We start from the raw sequence: 19,700 nt of genomic DNA, 5'->3' as shown, positions 1-19,700 counted from the left end.
TAGTTTTTAACCTGCTACCTATTAATTTCATTTGGTGGCCCCTAGTTCTTGTGTTATGAAAAGGAGTAAATAACACTTCCTAATTTACTTTCTCCACACCAGTCATGATTTTATAGACCTCTATCATATCCCCCCTTAGTCGTCTCTATTCCAACCTGAAAAGTCCCAATATTATTAATCTCTCCTAATACGGCAGCTGTTCCATACCCCTAATAATTTTTGTTGCCCTTTTGTGAACCTTTTCCAAGTCCAATATATCTTTTTTGAGATGGGGCAACCACGTCTGTACGCAGTATTCAAGATGTGGGCATACCATGGATTTATATAGAGGCAATGTGATATTTTCTGTCTTATTATCTATCCCTTAATGATTCCAAACATTCTGTTCCCTTTTTTGACTGCCGCTGCACATTGAGTGGATGTTTTCAGAGAACTATCCACAATGACTCCAAGGTCTGTTTCTTGAACGGTAACAGCTAATTTAGACCCCATCATTTTATATGTATAGTTGGGATTATGTTTTCCAATGTGCATTACTTTTCATTTATCAACATGGAATTTCATGTGCCATTTTGTTGCCCAGTCACCCAGTTTTGAGAGATCCTTTGTAGTTCTTTGCAGTCTGTCTGGGGCTGAACTATCTTGAGTAGTTTTGTATCCTCTGCAAATTTTGCCACCTCACTATTTACCCCTTTTTCCAGATCATTTATGAATATGTTAAATAGGACTGGGACCAGTATAGACCCCTGGGGACACTACTATTTACCTCACTCCATTCTGAAAACTGACCATTTATTCCTAGTCTTTGTTTCCTATCTCTTAACCAGTTACCAATCTATGAGAGAACCTTCCCTCTTATCCCATGACTGCTTACTTTGCTTAAGAGCCTTTGGCGAGGGACCTTGTCAAAGGCTTTCTAAAAATCTAAATATGCTATATCCACTGGATCCCCTTTGTCTACGTGCTTGTTGAGCCCCTCAAAGAATTCTATTAGATTGGTGAGACATGATTTCTTTATACAAAAACCATGTTGACTATTCCCCAACAAATTATGTTCATCTAGTGTCTGACAATTTTGTTCTTTACTATAGTTTCAACCAGTTTGCCCGGTACTGGAGTCAGGCTTAGTGTCCTGTAATTGCCGAGGTTTCCTCTGGAGCCCTTTTTAAAGATTGGCATCTCATTAGCTATCCTCCAGTCATTTGGTACAGATGACAGTTAGTAGTCCTCCAATTTCACATTTGAGTTATTTCAGAACTCTTGGGTGAATACCATCTGGTCCTGGTAACTTATTACTGTTTTTAGTTTATCAGTTTGTTCCAAAACCACCTCTAATGACAGCTTGATCTGGGACAGTTCCTCAGATTTGTCACCTAAAAAGAATGGTTCAGGTTTGGGAATCTCCCTCACATCCTCAGCCATGAAGACTGATGCAAAGAATTCATTTAGTTTCTCTGCAATGGCCTTATCCTCCTTGAGTGCTCCTTTATCATCTTGATTGTTCAGTGGCCCCACTGGTTGTTTAGCCGGCTTCCTGCTTCTGATGTACTTAAAAAATTTTTTGCTATTACTTTTTGAGACTTTGGCAAGAAGCAGTCATTTAAAGTGCCAAGAAACTTTATCTCTGCATCTTTTCATAAGGTGATAAATACGCAGTCAATATGGGGATAGTTGAAATCCCACATTATTATTGAGTTTTTTACTGTAATAGCCTCTCTAATGTTCCTGAGCATTTCAGTCACGATCACCATCCTGGTCACGTGGTCTGTAATATATCCCTACAGTTATATTCTTATTATTCAAGCATGGAATTACTATCCATAGAGATTCTATGGTGCTGTGTGGTTCATTTAAGGTTTTTACTTCATTTGATTCTCCGCTTTCTTTCACATACAGTGCCACTTCCCCACCAGCATGACCTGTTCTGTCCTTCTGATATATTTTGTACCCTGGTATTACTGTCCCATTGATTATCCTCATTCCACCAAGTTTCTGTGATGCCTATTATATCAATATCCTCATTTAATACGAGGCACTCTAGTTCACCCATCTTATTATTTAGACTTCTAGCACTGGTATATAAGCACTTTAAAAACTTGTCACTGTTTAGCTGCCTGCCATTACATGATGTAACTGAATGGGACTTTTTTTCAGTTGACTGTTTCTCCTCAGATTCCACCTGTATTTTATCATCTTCCATCCTCTCCTCCTTATTAGGACATAGAGAATCTCAATCTGTAGATCCTCCCCTAAGGGATTTCTGAACCACGTGCTCCTCTGCACCTGTCAGCTTTCCCCCCAGCCCTTAGTTTAAAAACTGCTCTATGACCTTTTTAATTATAAGTGCCAGCAATCTGGTTCCATTTTGGTTTAGGTGGAGTCCATCCTTCCTGTATAGGCTCCCCCTTTCCAAAAATTTCCCTAGCTCCTAATAAATCTAAACCCCTCCTCCCTACACCATCGTCTCATCCATGCATTGAGACCCTGCAGTTCTGCTTGTCTAACTGGGCCCTCAGTGTGGAACTGGAAGCATTTCAGAGAGTGCTACCATGAGCTCCTGGACTTAAATCTCTTACCTAGCAGCCTAAATTTGGCTTCCAGGACCTCTCCCCTATGTTTCGCTATGTCATTGGCACCTCCATGTACCATGACCACTGGCTCCTCCCCCGCACTACACATAAGCCTATCTAGATGTCCCGAGAAATCCGCAACCTTCGCACAGCGCAGGCAAGTCACCATGCAGTTCTCCCGGTCATCGCAAACCCATCTATTTATGTTTCTAATGATCAAATCGCCCATAACTAATACTTGTCTCTTTCTAACAACTGGAGTTCCCTCCCCTGGAGAGGTATCCTCAGTTCAACAGGATACCACAACATCAGCTGGAAGTAGGGTCTCAACTATGGGATCACTTCCCTCTGCTCCAGTTGGATATTCTCCTTCCCTGAGACTTTTATCCTCCTCAACAGCACAGGTTGTCAGACCGGGGGTGGGACCATTCCAGTGTCCTGGAAAGTCTTATCTGTGTATCTCTCTGTCTCCCTTAACTCCTCCAGCTCCGTCACCCTGCTTACAAAGCCCGTACACCGTCTCTGGGGGCTAGGAGTTCCTTGCACTAAATGCATATGTCACAGCATCACTGGGCGATGCTCTGGAACTACTCCATACGAAGCCACTCAGGACTCTGGGGGCACCTCCTCTCTGTGAGCATACTGTCTCCAGGGCAAGAAGCTTACACAACTTTGGACTTCCTGGGGCTGACCTCAGAGCATTCAGCATCCCCTTTTCACACCGTGCGCTTCCCACATCAGGTCCGCACTGGCAGGGCTTCTGGGGAAGCCAGAGGGCCCTGCACCCCAGCTCCGCAGTCAGACGTGACTCTCAGCCAACCAGTAAAACAGAAGGTTTATTAGACGACAGGAACATGGTCTAAAACAGAGCTTGTAGGTACAGAGAACAGGACCCCTCAGTCAGGTCCGTCTTGGGGGGCAGGGAGCCCAGAGCCCCCTCTGGGCATCCCTCCATTTCCCCAGCCAGCTCCAAACTGAAACTCTCCTGCCCCTCCTCTGGCCTTTGTCTCTTTCCCAGGCCAGGAGGCCACCTGATCTCTTTGTTCTCCAGCACCTTCAGTTGGCACCTTTGCAGAGGAGGGGCCCAGGCCATCAGTTGCCAGGAGACAGGGTGTCGGCCATTCTCTGTGCAGACAGCATCACACTGACACTCTAGGGCTCTGCAACAATCACACACACCCTAGATACTTAAGAAATGCCAAGGGGAAACGGAGGCACCCACACAGTATTCAGAGAAAACATTAAAAATATTCCCACTTCATCACAGCACACATACGCCACCTGCCCATAGGGCAGGTAATCATACATGCTGCATTGGGTGCAATAAACTGGGTAGCCCCCACTTTGTTGCTGGACTTCTGCCTGCATTCTCTTTTTACTCCTGTAGCTGGTTCCTTTGTTGTTGTTTTGTTTTTATCACGGGATGTTTTTTAGCTTAAGTTTAAAGAAGTTTAGGGAATGTGAAGTGTATGTAGCCACCCAACCCACATTCCCCCTGTAAACTCCCTTGCAAAACTCCCCTGTTAACCACTCCTGTTCACTGGATCCTTGGGGCCAGGGGTGGCCAACCTGTGCCTGAGAAGGAGCTAGAATTTGCCAATGTATATTGCCAAAGAGCCACAGTACTATCTCATCAGCCTCCATCAGCTCCCCTGCCAGCTGCCCTGCCAATCAGCGCCTCCCCTCCCTCCCTGTGCCTCACGCAGGATGCAGGAGGATCTGGGAGGCGAGGAGAAGAGCGAGGGTGCAGCAAGCTTCGGGGACAGGGCCTTGGGGAAAGGGGTGAAGTGGGGGCAGGGCCAGTGACAGAGGCAGGGGTTGAGCAGTGAGCATTGGAAAGTTGGTACCTGTAGCTCCAGCCCTGGAGCCCGTGTCTATGCAAGGAGCCGCATATTAACTTCTGAAGAGCCATATGCAGCTCCGGAGCCACAGGTTGGCCACCCCTGCTCTGGTCGCTTTTTAAAGCCCTGGTCTTCCTGAGTAGCCCCGCCCCCTGGTTAAGGGTTGATGGGTGCTAAAGGGACCAAAGCCTTGTTAAGAAGCTCTCAGCCTTGCCTAGCAGGCTGCTAGGCTCAGCACCCATACGGTCAGCACACAGTCCAGACCACACGGTATGTTTCAGTCCAGCAGCAAGCACACCACACCACAACAAACAAACACACACACAACAGACAACAAACTTACCCCAAGGGTCATGTAAGCACTCCTCCTTTACCCGGAGAAGTCCCTCGCAAAACTTCCCTGTTCACTAGCTCTTTGCCCAGGCACTGTCGATTAGGGATTTTGATGACTGATGAGCTTGTGTAGATTTGTGTGCAATCATACAACTATTACAAAGCAGTTCTGTACTTTTGTAGTAAACAGTTGCACTATCTTTCAGCTTTATGTAATACACGTACTCACTGGATATAGCTTGTAAAAATACTAAATATTTAAGGAGAACTTGTAGATAATATATATAACAAATATTAAATTACTTTTGTGGATGGAACAGATGTCTCACTACTGTTTTAACAATACAGTGTTATACTTCTAATTTCAGGCTATGTCAGAAACCACAAAAGAATTGGGCTGTTTCAAACTGGTACAACACAGAATTTATTGATAAATAATTTTTTTAGCTGGTAACTACTCTGAAACCAACTGACTTTTTTTTTTTTAATTTTACTGTGGTTTTCTAATGGACCTGAATTTTCTCAATCACAATCTGTTTCATGCCCCTTTTGGGCATAAAGTAATTCACGTATTCCTGCACTTCAATGATTGGCTAACTTGGGCAAGGAAAGCTAGTGAATTCAACACCCAAAATAAAGGTCATAACTTGCTAGGTAGGAATAGATGAAGGAGGAAAAAGTAGTCTTGGCAACTGCTACCTGGAGAGCCAGAAGCACCTGGGAATCCAACACAATCCCCAATATGTTCCAGACCTGATTACTATAGCAAGCACACCTGTCCAATCAAGGCAACTGAAATAATCTCTCATTTTCCTCAGTTGCCTTCTCCAATCTGTGAATTACTTCAGTTTTATCCTGTTTGAGTCCGAGCCTGCTAGCCCTCATCTAAGATCCAATCTCAGCAAGCCCATGGGTCATTTGCTCAGTTGTGCTGTCCGTCATCTGAAATGGAGACTTTAACAAACTGCAGCCGCAATGCAACCACCTCTAACAGCTTTATGTAGGTGTGCATAGCACAATGGAGCCCTGAACAAAAGTTGGGGCCTCCAGCTGTTGTTGTAATCCAAATAATATATGTTGAACAGGAGCAGTGGCAGAGCCTTGTGAAGCCCCATATTAGAGAATCATTGGAGCATACAAAATGTCCCCCTGCCCCCCACCAAAAAAAAGCCCCTCTGGGACCTGTCATGAAGAATCCCACCCACTGCTACTAGGTCACAGATGCGTGCGGATCTATTTTTATTTTTTTTAATAAAGACAAGGATGTAGACCTAAAAGTAAATGTAGCAGAACATCAGTCTCCTGGGCATCCAGTCATGTGCTTTAGCACTACTTTCTCCCTCTTTAATTGGCTCATTTTTTCTTGGGTACAATCCTCTTGTTTCTACAGCTGTTGTTTGCCAGAATCTTTAACAGGGAAAAATATATTAGTTCACCCTGAAAGTACTTGCTAATGGAGAAAACTATGATTTTTTTTAAATAAATGAGAGGCTTAAATTCTATTGCATAACCCAAAAAACCCCCCAAAATCAGAATACTCCATTCTACAAGATGGAGATGAACTGAATAAATGAGGTCATTAATACATGAAGTCATTTCAACTGTTCTTTAAATAAGCAGATATGACCTTAGTACAGTTTTCAGTCTGCATCTTTAGGTGCCTAAATACCTTCGAAAAATCTGGCCCTGTGTCCTTCATCAGTCTCATCCTTTTCCTCCTGGTTTGTATTCATAAGCTTTTCTGCTTTATCAGCTTCCAGTTGGTTTCTCAACTTTGAACTAGTTCAAATTAAGAAAATATTGTTTCTGAACCTAGGAGAAATATTGTTTCTGAACCAAGGAGAAAGTCTGGGATACACACTAAAGCTATACACTATAGCTTAATTGAAACTAAAAGCTTTGGGCAAGAGCTTTTCTACACAACAGAACTAAGAAAGTATTTACATTTGCAAAAATGTAAATACCATAATTTGCTCCATTGTACAGATTGAAAATATAGATACTTAATGTAGTACATGATATTGTGACCTTTATAAAACTTGAGTTGACCTCAAAAGTTAAACATGTTTTCTCCCTGACCTATGCAGAAAGGCTAAAAGAAATCGGGTTTGTTTAATTCTGAGAAAAGAGTGGGTGGGACCTGAAACTAGTCTTCAAATATATTAAGGGCTGTTAGTAAGAGGATGTTCTCTATGTCCACTGAAGGGAGGACAAGAAGTAATCTGCTTACTCTGCAACAAGGGAGATATAGGTTTATATATTAGGAAAAACTTTCTAACTATCACAATAGCAAAGTACTGGAATAGGCTTCCAGAGTTCCAAGGGAGGTTGTGAAATTCCTGATGCTGGAAGGTTTAAGAACATGTTGGGTTCTCAGAACATTTTTGCATTTTTTGTGTCAAAATGCAGCCACCAACCCTTGCTGGTGGCAGCTCTGAAAATTTTTCCAAGCCCAAACCTTGCTGGCCTGGGCTGAAGCTCGAAGCCCATTGATCACACACATTGGCCCCATGTGTCTGGTAAGGCACTGCCCAGAGCCCCCATGAGGGTGCACTGTGCAGTGTACTGATCCTCTGCTGGCGGTGCCAGCAAACAAGGCAGCCAGGAGCAACAGCTGGGTACTGCAGGGAGGGACTGCTGCTTTGCCCCTCCCCCCCCATTTCTGCCCAGGAGGCTGATGTGGCCACAGAAAAATCTGGTGGCCACATTTGAGAAACGCTGGGATAGACAAACACCTGTCAGCCATAGTCTAGGTATACTTGGTTCTGCCTCAGCCCTGGGGGATGGACTTGATCTCTTGATGTCCTTTCCTGCCCTACATTTTTATGATTCTGTGAAGCAGGGCATGCTGACTATTGAAAAGACTACACACAAAGCAAGCACACCGTAAAAAGTATTTTTCCCATTGAAACTTGATTATAGTAATCTTAGGGTTATCTGTAAGTGCACTCAAAAATAAAATAACTTCACAAAGAACTATGCAGTTTTGTACCCATGGTGGTCCCAGGATATTAGAGAGACAACAACCATAGGTATTAGGATGACTCCTCAGTATGCCAACCTCTTCATGGGCCACCTTGAAAAAGAATTTCTGGACAAATGCACCATGAAACTAATGGAATACTTGAGATACATCAATGATATTTTCATCCTCTAGTCTGGACAGATGACCTAAACTCCCTCATAGATTTCCACTACAACTTCAACCACCACTACCACCCATCTATTAAACTCTCTCTAGAACATTCCGACAACAGCATCAACTTCCTGGACACCATGATCAGCTTCAATAATGGAACCCTACAGACAATTTTATATACAAGAAATCCATGTATCACCACACCTACCTTCTTAGATCCAGTAATCACCCCAAACACAACAAGAAATCTGTTCTCTACAGCCAGGGACACACGATACCATAGAATATACTCCAAGGAGAAGGTCTGGGATATACAGCTTAACACACTCAAAACCACCTTCACCAAACAAGGCTACTCCACCAGAGAAGTAAATCGCACCATGGAATGGGCCACCCAAATACCCCCAAAGAATCTTCTTCGGCACAGAAATAAAACCAGCTCCGACCATACGCCCCTAGTCGTCATCTACCACTCCACACTGGAATCCATATGGGGCATTATCAGACTACAACCCATGCTCACTTGGGACACCATCCTGAAATAAATCTTTCATAAGCCCCCACTTTTGGCCTTCAAACAACCCCCCCAGCTTCTCATCACATCACATCATCATCACAAGCAAGCTGCCCACTGACCAGGATGCACCAACTCAAAGTAGCACCAGACCCAGCCAGAAAAACAGATGCAAAACCTGCAGATGTATCTCCACTGCTACAATGGTCAACATCCCCCACAACACATCTTTCAAAATCCATGGGTCCTACACTTGCCTATCATAACATGTGGTGTACCTCATCCAGTGCACTAAATGCCCCAGTAGCAACTATGTGGGTGAAACAAGACAATCACTACACTCTCGAATGAACTCACACAGAATAATGATAAAAGACAAAACCACCACATCATCTTTATATCTGACCTATTACTCCTCATCCTCAAAGAAAATCTGCACAATACTTTCAACAGACAAGTCTGGGAGCTTAAATTCATAACTTTGCTAGACACTAAAAATCATGGACTGAAAAATGACCCTGGATTTATGGTTTATTACAATAATCTGCAACCCACTCTCCTGCTGGTAATAGCTTATCTAAAGTGATCACTCTCCTTATGATATCATACTCTCCTAGGATATCACACACATTGTAAGGAGAGTGATCACTTTACATAAGCTATTACCAGCAGGAGAGTGGGGTGGAGGGAGGTATTTTTTCATGCTTTGTGTGTATAAAAAGATCTTCTACACTTTCCACAGGATGCATCCAATGAAGTGAGCTGTAGCTCACGAAAGCTTATGCTCAAATAAATTGGTTAGTCTCTAAGGTGCCACAAGTACTCCTTTTCTTTTTGCGAATACAGACTAACACGGCTGTTACTCTGAAACCTATTATTATTTACGTTAGTCTTTCTATCTACTCAATTGGACTCAGTGCTCAGTCTAGAACAGTCATCTCCAAAGTAGGGGGTGCGCAAGACCAACCCTGGGGGTGCGTGGCAGGAGGAGCGCCACTGAAGGAGCGCTGCCGGCATGGTTTGATTTGATTCTTTGGTGGCACGCTGGCGGCAGCTCGGCTCTCCCTGCTCCGTCTTCGGCGGCACGCCAGCGGCAGCTCTTCTTCTTCTTCTTTCTTTCTTTCTTTCTTTTTTTTTTTTTGCTTCCCTAGAGCTGGCCCTGGGGGTGCCCGATCCAAAAAGTTTGGAGACCACTGGTCTAGAAGATACCATCAGAGATGCTTAGTTTTGCAGTTCTCAAACTGTGGATTTGTGTCTCCAGAGGTAACATGCTTGTTAACAAAGGCCACATCTGCAGAAGCACAAGAAACAACAAGCAGAAGCATGATTGTTAGTGCACTACCTGCATCAAATCATTATAGTAAAATACATCTCTTTCTGGGACAGGAATGGGCTCAAGATGAGGCAAAGGGTCTAGGTGATTTTTTTAATGGGATCACTGCAAGCAACTAGGGACAAAATTGTAAATTCTGCCACCGTTTTCCACAGGCAGGGGTCATTGAAGCCAATATCTCACTCCTGAGCGTAACCAAGGTTGCAACGGTGCATCTCCTGCATCCAGGCAGTTTCAGACTCAGTCCCTATGCTGCTTGCTTATGTGCTGTTTTGGTCCCTGCACAAGTGATTGCCGATTGGCACAGGAAAGTTTCCTACAACGGGGAAGGAAAAAAGTAGCTCTGCAAAGGAACCTTTGGCAGAGGATTGGCAAGTACCTTCAGGAAAGTTTTCTGGAGATCTCTCTGGAGGAGTCCCATGAAATCTCAGTGTGTATTAACACACTATTCCACCCCACTGCATAGTTGCACAGGGGAATGACAAGCTCATGCAAACACAACAAGTCTTGTACATTTCTATCTCTTAACCCACTTCTAGCATATAACAAAGCAAAGGACAGCTCTATTTCATAGAGCCCAGCAGGATCAATTCAAAAAGATCACTTACTTCCTCTCTGCAACATACACGTCAGAGACAGAGTGCTGGGACTGGCTTGAACCCTCCTTGGTTGAGAAGAGGTCCTGGCTTGCCATGGTACTAGATGAGACTGTTGCTTGTCCGATCTTGTCCTCCAACTCAACCTCCTTGTCCACCACTTTGTCCTTGGGGTTGAGTCTGCTCTCTCCCCTCCCCTCCCGAAGTATCCACAGGGCTCTTCGCGGTGGAGGTGGGATCGCTGCCGAGGATGGCGTCCAGCTCCTTATAGAAGCAGCAGGTCTTCAGCACAGCACCAGAGCAACAGTTTGACTCCCTTGCCTTCTGGTACGCCTACCTCTGCTCCTTGATCTTCTCATGGCACTGATGCATGTCCCGTTTGTAGCCCTTATCCAAGCGGCCATAAGAAATCTGCCCATAAGTATCGAAGTTCCTACTGGAGTGGAGCTGGGACTGCACAGCCTCCTCTCCCCACAGAGCCAGCAGATCCAACAATTCAGGTGTGCTCCAAGCGGGAGAGCATTTGCTGTATGGCTGGCTGGGAAGATGCGATGTGAGCTGTCCACAGGGAGCAAACAGAAAGTGGAATTTCAAAAATTCGTGGGCCTTTAAAGGAGGGAGGGGCAGAAGCCTGTGTTCCTGGGCGCGGGGCAGCGGAGTTCAGAGGGGTTAGGATGGACACCTCCTAGAGACCATTTACAGGGACATAACTAAGTGCAGTGTCTACCACTGACACTCTGTCAATATAACTTTGCTGCAAAAGCTCTACCCCTCTGACGAAGGTGGTTCTGTTATGTCGGCATAGCCGGGGAGTTCCATGGGCGGGAGGAGCCTTCCAGTGTGTACACCTCCACCCTTTTGTCCACGGAAGCTGATGGTTGTCCATACAACTCTGTAAGGTAGCTAAGCCCCTCGTGCGGCCCTGGCCTTATACCAGTATAAAGGCAATGAAAGCCTTGTCTGCACTAGAAACCTCTCGCTGGCAAAGCTACACACCCCTGTGGCTATATCACCAGCCCTTCTACCCCGCTGATTCCTCTCCCGCCGCAGAAAGACCAGGGGGATAAAACTGCCCCGGGGGGCGGGCTGGACTGAGGCACCGGCCGCGCTGGGGGGATACTGCGGAGACTGGGCGGGCGCAGTCGGCCAGTCCCCGCTGGAGACCCGTTGAACCGGCGCCAGCCGAGCAACGGCCCAGCCGCGCGAAGGGCGGGGGCAAGCGCTCGTCTCCCGCCGGAGCCGCCTTCCCCCTCGGCTGGGAGGGCGGCGCTTCCGAGCGGGCAGCCGGCGCTGCGCGGCGCTCCCCCCGTCCCGCCCCGGGCCTGGGAGACCGGCGCGGATGGAGCGGCTGCGGGTGCAGGCCGGGGGCGCGGCGGCGGTGGACGAGTACCTGGATTACCGGAGGTGAGGGGCCGCCTGCACCGGGACGGGACCGCACTGAGTTTCAGAGGGCTGCGGATAATGTTAAGGCCCTTCCTGGTGTGTCACGGTCTCACCTGGCCCCGGGGTCGGTCCCCGTCCCCGCTCGGCTGGGGCTGGGGCGTGGGTCGCCGCCACGCTCCTGGGGATGGGGGCGCAGGTGCCTGGGGGGTAGTTCGCAGGCTCTTTCTCCTGCCCCGCTTGGGGGTGGGCTGCGGGGGTCAGGCTCCCTATCCCCTGGGCTGGAGATGGCGGGTGCTGGTTGAAGAAGCAGGAGTGACTCTCCTCGGGGAACACTTTAATAAAGCTGAAATACCGTTTTACGAGAGAATAAACGTGAATCCCTGGCGGGGGTGGTTTGGAGCATCCAGGTAGGGGAATCCTCTAAATTAGAAGGGTTGGACACTGGGTAATTTCTCAGCCAAGTCAGCCTCTGCTGTTAGACTCGCGGAGGCGCTCTGCCAGAGTATAGAGAGAGGTTCCCCCGAAGGCAGGGTAGATAAAAATCAATGATTTAAAAAAAAAAATCAGATATTTTTATTTAAATGGGATTTTTTTAATAAAATGCTTTTTTTGAGGAAAAGACCTATCTAAAGATAGTTTTAATTAAGATACATTATAGCTCAAAGATATCTCGTCATGGAATAGGGATTATAAATTCTAATTCTATAGTATGAGATGATATATTCATGTAATGTTTAAGAAAAGTTTTGTAAATGAGTTCCAATAATTCATGGATTAGGGACCTAATTTTATGGGGTTCCACAGGCTTCTGGAGAGATTATTATTTAGGTTAATCTTTCTATCTACCCAATGGGACTCAGTGCTCAGTCTAGAACAGTGGTCTCCAAAGTGGAGTGCGCACCCCACTGGGTACGCAAGACCATCCCTGGGGTTGCGCGGCAGGAGGAGCGCCAGTGAAGGAGCGCCGCCGGCATGGCGGCAGCAGCACTCCTGGACCTTTGATTCTTCGGAGGCATGCCGGCGGCAGCTCGGTTCTTCCCGCTCCGTCTTCGGTGACACGCTGGCAGCAGCTCTTTTTTTTTTTTTTTTTTTCCGCTTCCCTAGAGCTGGCCCTGGGGGTGCGCGATCCAAAAAGTTTGGAGACCACTGGTCTAGAAGATACCATCAGGGATGCTTAGTTTTGCAGTTTTCAAACTGTGGATTTGTGTCTCCAGAGGTAACATGCTTGTTAACAAAGGCCACATCTGCAGAACCTGATGTCACATGGCAAAATTATACCAGTATATTTTATCTGACAAGGTTCTCTTCTCACGCAAATCTGTCCCCATCCAAATATCTTTAGGAACCTGGAATCTTTTTTGTTTTGTTTTGTTTTTTGAGACACGGGAAGAACGCTTTTTTCCTCCATGGAAACACCAAAGCAACAAAGCTTCTTGCTTAGCAACGGGAAGCAGTGTTTTGTAAATAAAAATGTTATTTAATACTCCACCTGAGGTTATAATCCTGGTGTTATCTACGTTTTGGTGTTAGACTTCTTTCTTTTCTTGCTGTGCGATATGCTACGGCTGATTTTTAAGTTATCATTGATTGAAATTCTGGATAGGAGACCTCAGCAAAATTTAGGATTCACCAGGACTCTAGAATGTTTTAATGAGTTCTGTGGATACATCAGAACACTTCAGAACTTTAAAAAAATGTTTCGTTTTCAAAGGCAGGGAAAGGGAAATCTTCCAACTACCCCATGCAATGCCTTTATCTCTGGTATTATGGCTCTATTAATATTTGTCTCGTTGAGCTTTGTCTGTGAATATTTTGACATGCAAGTACCTTTTCTGTTGACATATATAAACTCATCTTTTAGATATATCTCAGTTGAAATATGAGAATGGAAATTATGTTTATGTTCCCCGTGCCCAGGCGTGCTTGTATGCCTGCCATCTGCCCATGAGTAAACTTTTGTGAAATAGTTTGGGAGGACAGTAAGCCAGTTCAACTATTTTTTTCAGGAAATACAAATTGACACACATTTTATTTTGACAATTATAAAAATGTCCCCATTTGTAAGAATCTCTAGGTGCATCTTATTAAAATAATAACTTTTAAAAAACCGCAAAAGTGAATTAGCTCCTGTTTTACTTACCCTATGTGATGCAATACCTTGCACACTATTTTTAGCTTAAGAAAACATTCAGTAAAATATGAAAGATGCAGGTAATCATACTTTTTATCCATATATGTTCAAAATGCTTTAAAAAGGAGGGTAAATTTCAATAAATTGTTATATCAGGTGTTGATGAAATATATTAGCGCACATTATGTGATATTGTACGTTACTGATATATTGTGAATTTGCATATGTATATCCCCACTGTAGCTTACTGAAAAACAGGCCCATGTTATATCTATTTGTAGAAAGTCTTAACACATGCAACTTATAATAATACTATAAATTTTTATAGCATTTTATAAACATGAATGAATGAAGTTTAACAACTCCATGAGGCAGGTAAGTATTATTTCTGTTTTACAAATGAGGAAACCGAAGGCCTTTTAGGGCTTGTCCTCATTGCAGAGTTAACTAGAATTATAACTTGAGTGTTGCCCCTTGAGTCCTGTCCACATACACAAATCTTGAGCATAGTTAATTCAAGTTGGCTGGCCTGTTGGGATGTAGGTTATTGCTCTGGTTAGCATGGCTCATCAGCTGCTTATAGCAGTGGTTCTCAACTGGGTTTCGTGTACCTTTGGGGGTACGCAGAGGTATTCCAAGGGGTACATCAACTCATCTTGATATTTGCCTAGTTTTAAAACAGGCTGCATAAAAAGCACTGTCGAAGTCAGTACAAACTAAAATTTAATATAGTCAAAATGAGAAAATAAGCAATTTTTCAGTCGTATGCTGAGACACTTTTGTATTTTTATGTCTGATTTTGTACGCAAGTAGTTTTTAAGTGAGGTGAAACTTGGGGTACGCAAGGCAAATCAAGACTTCTGAAAGGGGTACAGTAGTTTGGAAAGGTTGAAACCTACTGGCTTACACAATCACTTTGCGCTGCTAATATACCATTCAATACATCTTGAGTGTTATTTCATGGTGTAGCGGCTGTGATTCAAGCTGGGTTAACTTCAGAAGAGTTAACTCAAGAATAGATAACTGGAGCGAAGACATAACCATACAGCAGTGTCCCCTGAACATTTTAGGGTCATGCCCCCTGCCCCTGAGCCAAGGATGGGAGTGGGGTCACAGCTCCTGGGGCAGGTGGGGAGACGTGGATAGGGGTAAGGGAGCAAGACTTAGAGTGGGGCTGGGGCTGGGAGCAGAGCCAGGGCCGGGGCCAGGAACAAAGTCGCGGCCAGGGGCCCAGGCTGGGGTGGAGCCACAGCTGGGCTGCAGTGGGTGCAGAGCTGCAGTGAGGCTGAGGCTAGGGCCAGGGCCAGAACAGAGTTGGGAGGGGGGGCTGGGTGGCACTTCCTCTCCACCCCCTGTGGGGGCTGGCCTGGTCACCACCACACCCCACCAAACATTCCTCCATACTCCCCTAGGGGGTCGTGCCCCACAGTTTGCGGACCTCTGCAATAGAGAGATGACGTGGCTTGTTAGTGGTCATGCAGGAAGTCTGAGTTAGAGCTAGGAAGACCTCAGAACTCCTGACTTGCAGTCCGTTTTCTTTAACGTAAAAAGGAACTTGGTAGCTTGCCGCTCCACTCCATCCTTCCCTAGCCCTTCTTTACACACTTTTCATACCATCTTAATTAATTAGCCTCTTACAGTTGGTATGGCTACTTCCACTTTTTCATGTTCTCTGTATGTATATATATATATATATATCTTCTTACTATATGTTACAGTTATATATCTTCTTACTATATGCATATTCTATGCATCCGATGCAGGGGGCTGTAGCCCACAAAAGCTTATGCTCAAATAAATTTGTTAGTCTCTAAAGTGCCACAAGTACTCCTGTTCTTTTTTCCATACCGTTAAAGCCAGTTTATAAGCATTTGTTTAAAAACTTGAGTACAGTTCCTTACAAAGGCTATCTCTAGGGTACTATTATGGAAGATAAAATAATATTCAGTGTTGTTTACTGGTGTATCATTATATATTTTCAGAATTGCAATCTACCTTTGCCTCCCTCAATTTTACTGAAAGTTAAATGTAATTAAAATATTATGAAACACAATTATATGTTGCAGAATTGTAGGTGATGACGATAGAGGGAAACTCTTTACCCCTGAGCAATATGAAGAATACAAAAGAAAAATGTTACCAATACGATTACAGAACAGATTGTACGTGAGCTGGAGATCACCAACTGGGATGGACTGTAAACTTGTGGGCCCGGAGACACTCTGTTTTTGTACCCATAGGTGAGTTTTGTTTTTTTTTCTTCTTGCTGCTGAACTTTGTTTTTACTTAGAAAATGTAAAATGTTTATAAAACGCAGTGTCATAGCAGTAGTTAACTTGAGAATCTGGGGTGAAAAGAGTGATGTAATTTAAGGAAGCATTTTTGAGACGAAAGAAATCATTCTATAGTGATCTATAAATGCAGTTTATGCTTGGAACTGTGAGTCTACCAGAGATTGAAGTAGTCAGAGATAAATTCAAGAGTTTAGAGCTTTGAATTTACTGATATATTCTGATTATATATTATATATTTACTGATTATATATATATATAATCCTGAGTGTCTCTGGATTAAGTTTAGAAGTGTGTGCAACAAGAGTGATGTAGCGGTGGGAGTCTGCTATAGACCACCGGACCAGGGGGATGAGGTAGATGAGGCTTTCTTCCGGCAGCTCACGGAAGCTACTAGATCGCATGCCCTGATTCTCATGGGTGACTTTAATTTTCCTGATATCTGCTGGGAGAGCAATACAGCGGTGCATAGACAATCCAGGAAGTTTTTGGAAAGCGTAGGGGACAATTTCCTGGCGCAAGTGCTAGAGGAGCCAACTAGGGGGGGCACTTTTCTTGACCTGCTGCTCACAAACCGGGTAGAATTAGTGGGGGAAGCAAAAGTGGATGGGAATCTGGGAGGCAGTGACCATGAGTTGGTTGAGTTCAGGATCCTGATGCAGGGAAGAAAGGTAAGCAGCAGGATACGGACCCTGGACTTCAGGAAAGCAGACTTCGACTCCCTCAGGGAACGGATGGCCAGGATCCCCTGGGGGACTAACTTGAAGGGGAAAGGAGTCCAGGAGAGCTGGCTGTATTTCAAGGAATCCCTGTTGAGGTTACAGGGACAAACCATCCCGATGAGTCGAAAGAATAGTAAATATGGCAGGCGACCAGCTTGGCTTAATGGTGAAATCCTAGCGGATCTTAAACATAAAAAAGAAGCTTACAAGAAGTGGAAGGTTGGACATATGACCAGGGAAGAGTATAAAAATATTGCTCGGGCATGTAGGAATGATATCAGGAGGGCCAAATCGCACCTGGAGGTGCAGCTAGCCAGAGATGTCAAGAGTAACAAGAAGGGTTTCTTCAGGTATGTTGGCAACAAGAAGAAAGCCAAGGAAAGTGTGGGCCCCTTACTGAATGAGGGAGGCAACCTAGTGACAGAGGATGTGGAAAAAGCTAATGTACTCAATGCTTTTTTTGCCTCTGTTTTCACTAACAAGGTCAGCTCCCAGACTGCTGCGCTGGGCATCGCAAAATGGGGAAGAGATGGCCAGCCCTCTGTGGAGATAGAGGTGGTTAGGGACTATTTAGAAAAGCTGGACGTGCACAAGTCCATGGGGCCGGACGAGTTGCATCCGAGAGTGCTGAAGGAATTGGCGGCTGTGATTGCAGAGCCATTGGCCATTATCTTTGAAAAGTCGTGGCGAACCGGGGAAGTCCCGGATGACTGGAAAAAGGCTAATGTAGTGCCAATCTTTAAAAAAGGGAAGAAGGAGGATCCAGGGAACTACAGGCCAGTCAGCCTCACCTCAGTCCCTGGAAAAATCATGGAGCAGGTCCTCAAAGAATCAATCCTGAAGCACTTGCATGAGAGGAAAGTGATCAGGAACAGCCAGCATGGATTCACCAAGGGAAGGTCATGCCTGACTAATCTAATCGCCTTTTATGATGAGATTACTGGTTCTGTGGATGAAGGGAAAGCAGTGGATGTATTGTTTCTTGACTTTAGCAAAGCTTTTGACACGGTCTCCCACAGTATTCTTGTCAGCAAGTTAAGGAAGTATGGGCTGGATGAATGCACTATAAGGTGGGTAGAAAGCTGGCTAGATTGTCGGGCTCAACGGGTAGTGATCAATGGCTCCATGTCTAGTTGGCAGCCGGTATCAAGTGGAGTGCCCCAAGGGTCGGTTTTCTTCAATATCTTCATAAATGATCTGGAGGATGGTGTGGATTGCACTCTCAGCAAATTTGCGGATGATACTAAACTGGGAGGAGTGGTAGATACGCTGGAGGGGAGGGATAGGATACAGAAGGACCTAGACAAATTGGAGGATTGGGCCAAAAGAAATCTGATGAGGTTCAATAAGGATAAGTGCAGGGTCCTGCACTTAGGACGGAAGAACCCAATGCACAGCTACAGACTAGGGACCGAATGGCTAGGCAGCAGTTCTGCGGAAAAGGACCTAGGGGTGACAGTGGACGAGAAGCTGGATATGAGTCAGCAGTGTGCCCTTGTTGCCAAGAAGGCCAATGGCATTTTGGGATGTATAAGTAGGGGCACAGCGAGCAGATCGAGGGACGTGATCGTTCCCCTCTATTCGACATTGGTGAGGCCTCATCTGGAGTACTGTGTCCAGCTTTGGGCCCCACACTTCAAGAAGGATGTGGATAAATTGGAGAGAGTCCAGCGAAGGGCAACAAAAATGATTAGGGGTCTGGAACACATGAGTTATGAGGAGAGGCTGAGGGAGCTGGGATTGTTTAGCCTGCAGAAGAGAAGAATGAGGGGGGATTTGATAGCTGCTTTCAACTACCTGAAAGGGGGTTCCAAAGACTCTAGACTGTTCTCAATGGTAGCAGATGACAGAACGAGGAGTAATGGTCTCAAGTTGCAGTGGGGGAGGTTTAGATTGGATATTAGGAAAAACTTTTTCACTAAGAGGGTGGTGAAACACTGGAATGCGTTACCTAGGGAGGTGGTAGAATCTCCTTCCTTAGAGGTTTTTGAGGTCAGGCTTGACAAAGCCCTGGCTGGGATGATTTAACTGGGAATTGGTCCTGCTTCGAGCAGGGGGTTGGACTAGATGACCTTCTGGGGTCCCCTCCAACCCTGATATTCTATGATGCTATGATTTACACTTATTGTGTGGATCTATGACCATTTGATTCCATCACCACATACTGCTTTGAAAATATATACTTGAAATGGTGCCAAAGGCAAATTTAAAGGTTTGCCATATTTTTTCACTAGAGTATAACTTAAAAAGCACTTGAAACCCCACACAGCAACGAAACCTACCTTTTGTGAGAATGAGCACATTTTTTGTTTGTAGAAGAACTAAATGTATCTCTGCATTAAACTTGAAATCTAAATTATAAATTCCTTAAAGAAATTTTTAATGGTAAATGCTGAATGACTTTGAGCTATAATTGTTTGCAGTGTTGTTGCAGCCATGTTGGTACCTCAGTGACTTGGTCTCTTTGAACTATAAGGGTATTGTTATAGCCCATATGCATATGTACTAATTTATTTTTTTTCTGTTTTTAGGTATAAACAACACAAAACAGATTATGAAGAGATTCCAAAAAACCGTCCTATTTGTGTACCCTGTCGAGTGAGCCGTTGCCAGTGCAAATCCTATCACTATGTCCCTCTAAATGGCACTCAGCCCATTCGTTGTAGATGCAAGCATTTTGCTGATCAGCACAGTGCAGCACCTGGATTTTCCTGTAACTCCTGTAAGTTAGTTTCTTATAAATACACATGCAGTATTCGTTACTACTAACTTAAGAAGCATAGGCTTTAAATATAGGTATATTTTCTAAACTTAGCAGGAAATAGCACTTAATGCCCATGCAAGATT

The 19,700-nt window shown here is 44.8% G+C and overlaps 1 protein-coding gene and 1 long non-coding RNA gene across 4 annotated transcripts in view; one reads left to right on the top strand and one right to left on the bottom strand.

Moving 5' to 3' along the window:
• Positions 1-3,388: 3,388 nt before the first annotated feature.
• LOC125631536 (uncharacterized) lies at positions 3,389-12,147 on the bottom strand. 2 transcript variants are annotated; one of them, XR_012667218.1, is made up of 3 exons: positions 12,062-12,147; positions 10,339-10,884; positions 3,389-9,688 (listed from the first exon to the last, which is right to left on the bottom strand). It is a non-coding gene; the product is annotated as an uncharacterized LOC125631536 (long non-coding RNA). The 2 variants fall into 2 exon arrangements; XR_007354978.2 differs by lacking the exon at positions 12,062-12,147 and having other exon boundaries at positions 10,339-11,564.
• Positions 11,591-19,700, top strand: part of FAM221A (family with sequence similarity 221 member A) — a 29,385-nt gene continuing 21,275 nt past the window's right edge. For both annotated transcript variants that reach the window (XM_048838392.2, XM_075125791.1), the window contains exons 1-3: positions 11,591-11,730; positions 15,907-16,080; positions 19,385-19,575. In XM_048838392.2, coding sequence (XP_048694349.2) covers positions 11,666-11,730; positions 15,907-16,080; positions 19,385-19,575 — 430 coding nt within the window. In that variant the 5' untranslated portion in view covers positions 11,591-11,665. The remainder of the gene's footprint in view (positions 11,731-15,906; positions 16,081-19,384; positions 19,576-19,700) is intronic.

The sequence above is a fragment of the Caretta caretta genome, chromosome 2 (assembly GCF_965140235.1).
Source record: "Caretta caretta isolate rCarCar2 chromosome 2, rCarCar1.hap1, whole genome shotgun sequence".
Classification (NCBI taxonomy): Eukaryota; Metazoa; Chordata; order Testudines; family Cheloniidae; genus Caretta; species Caretta caretta.
This window is presented reverse-complemented; position numbering and strand designations above follow the sequence as displayed.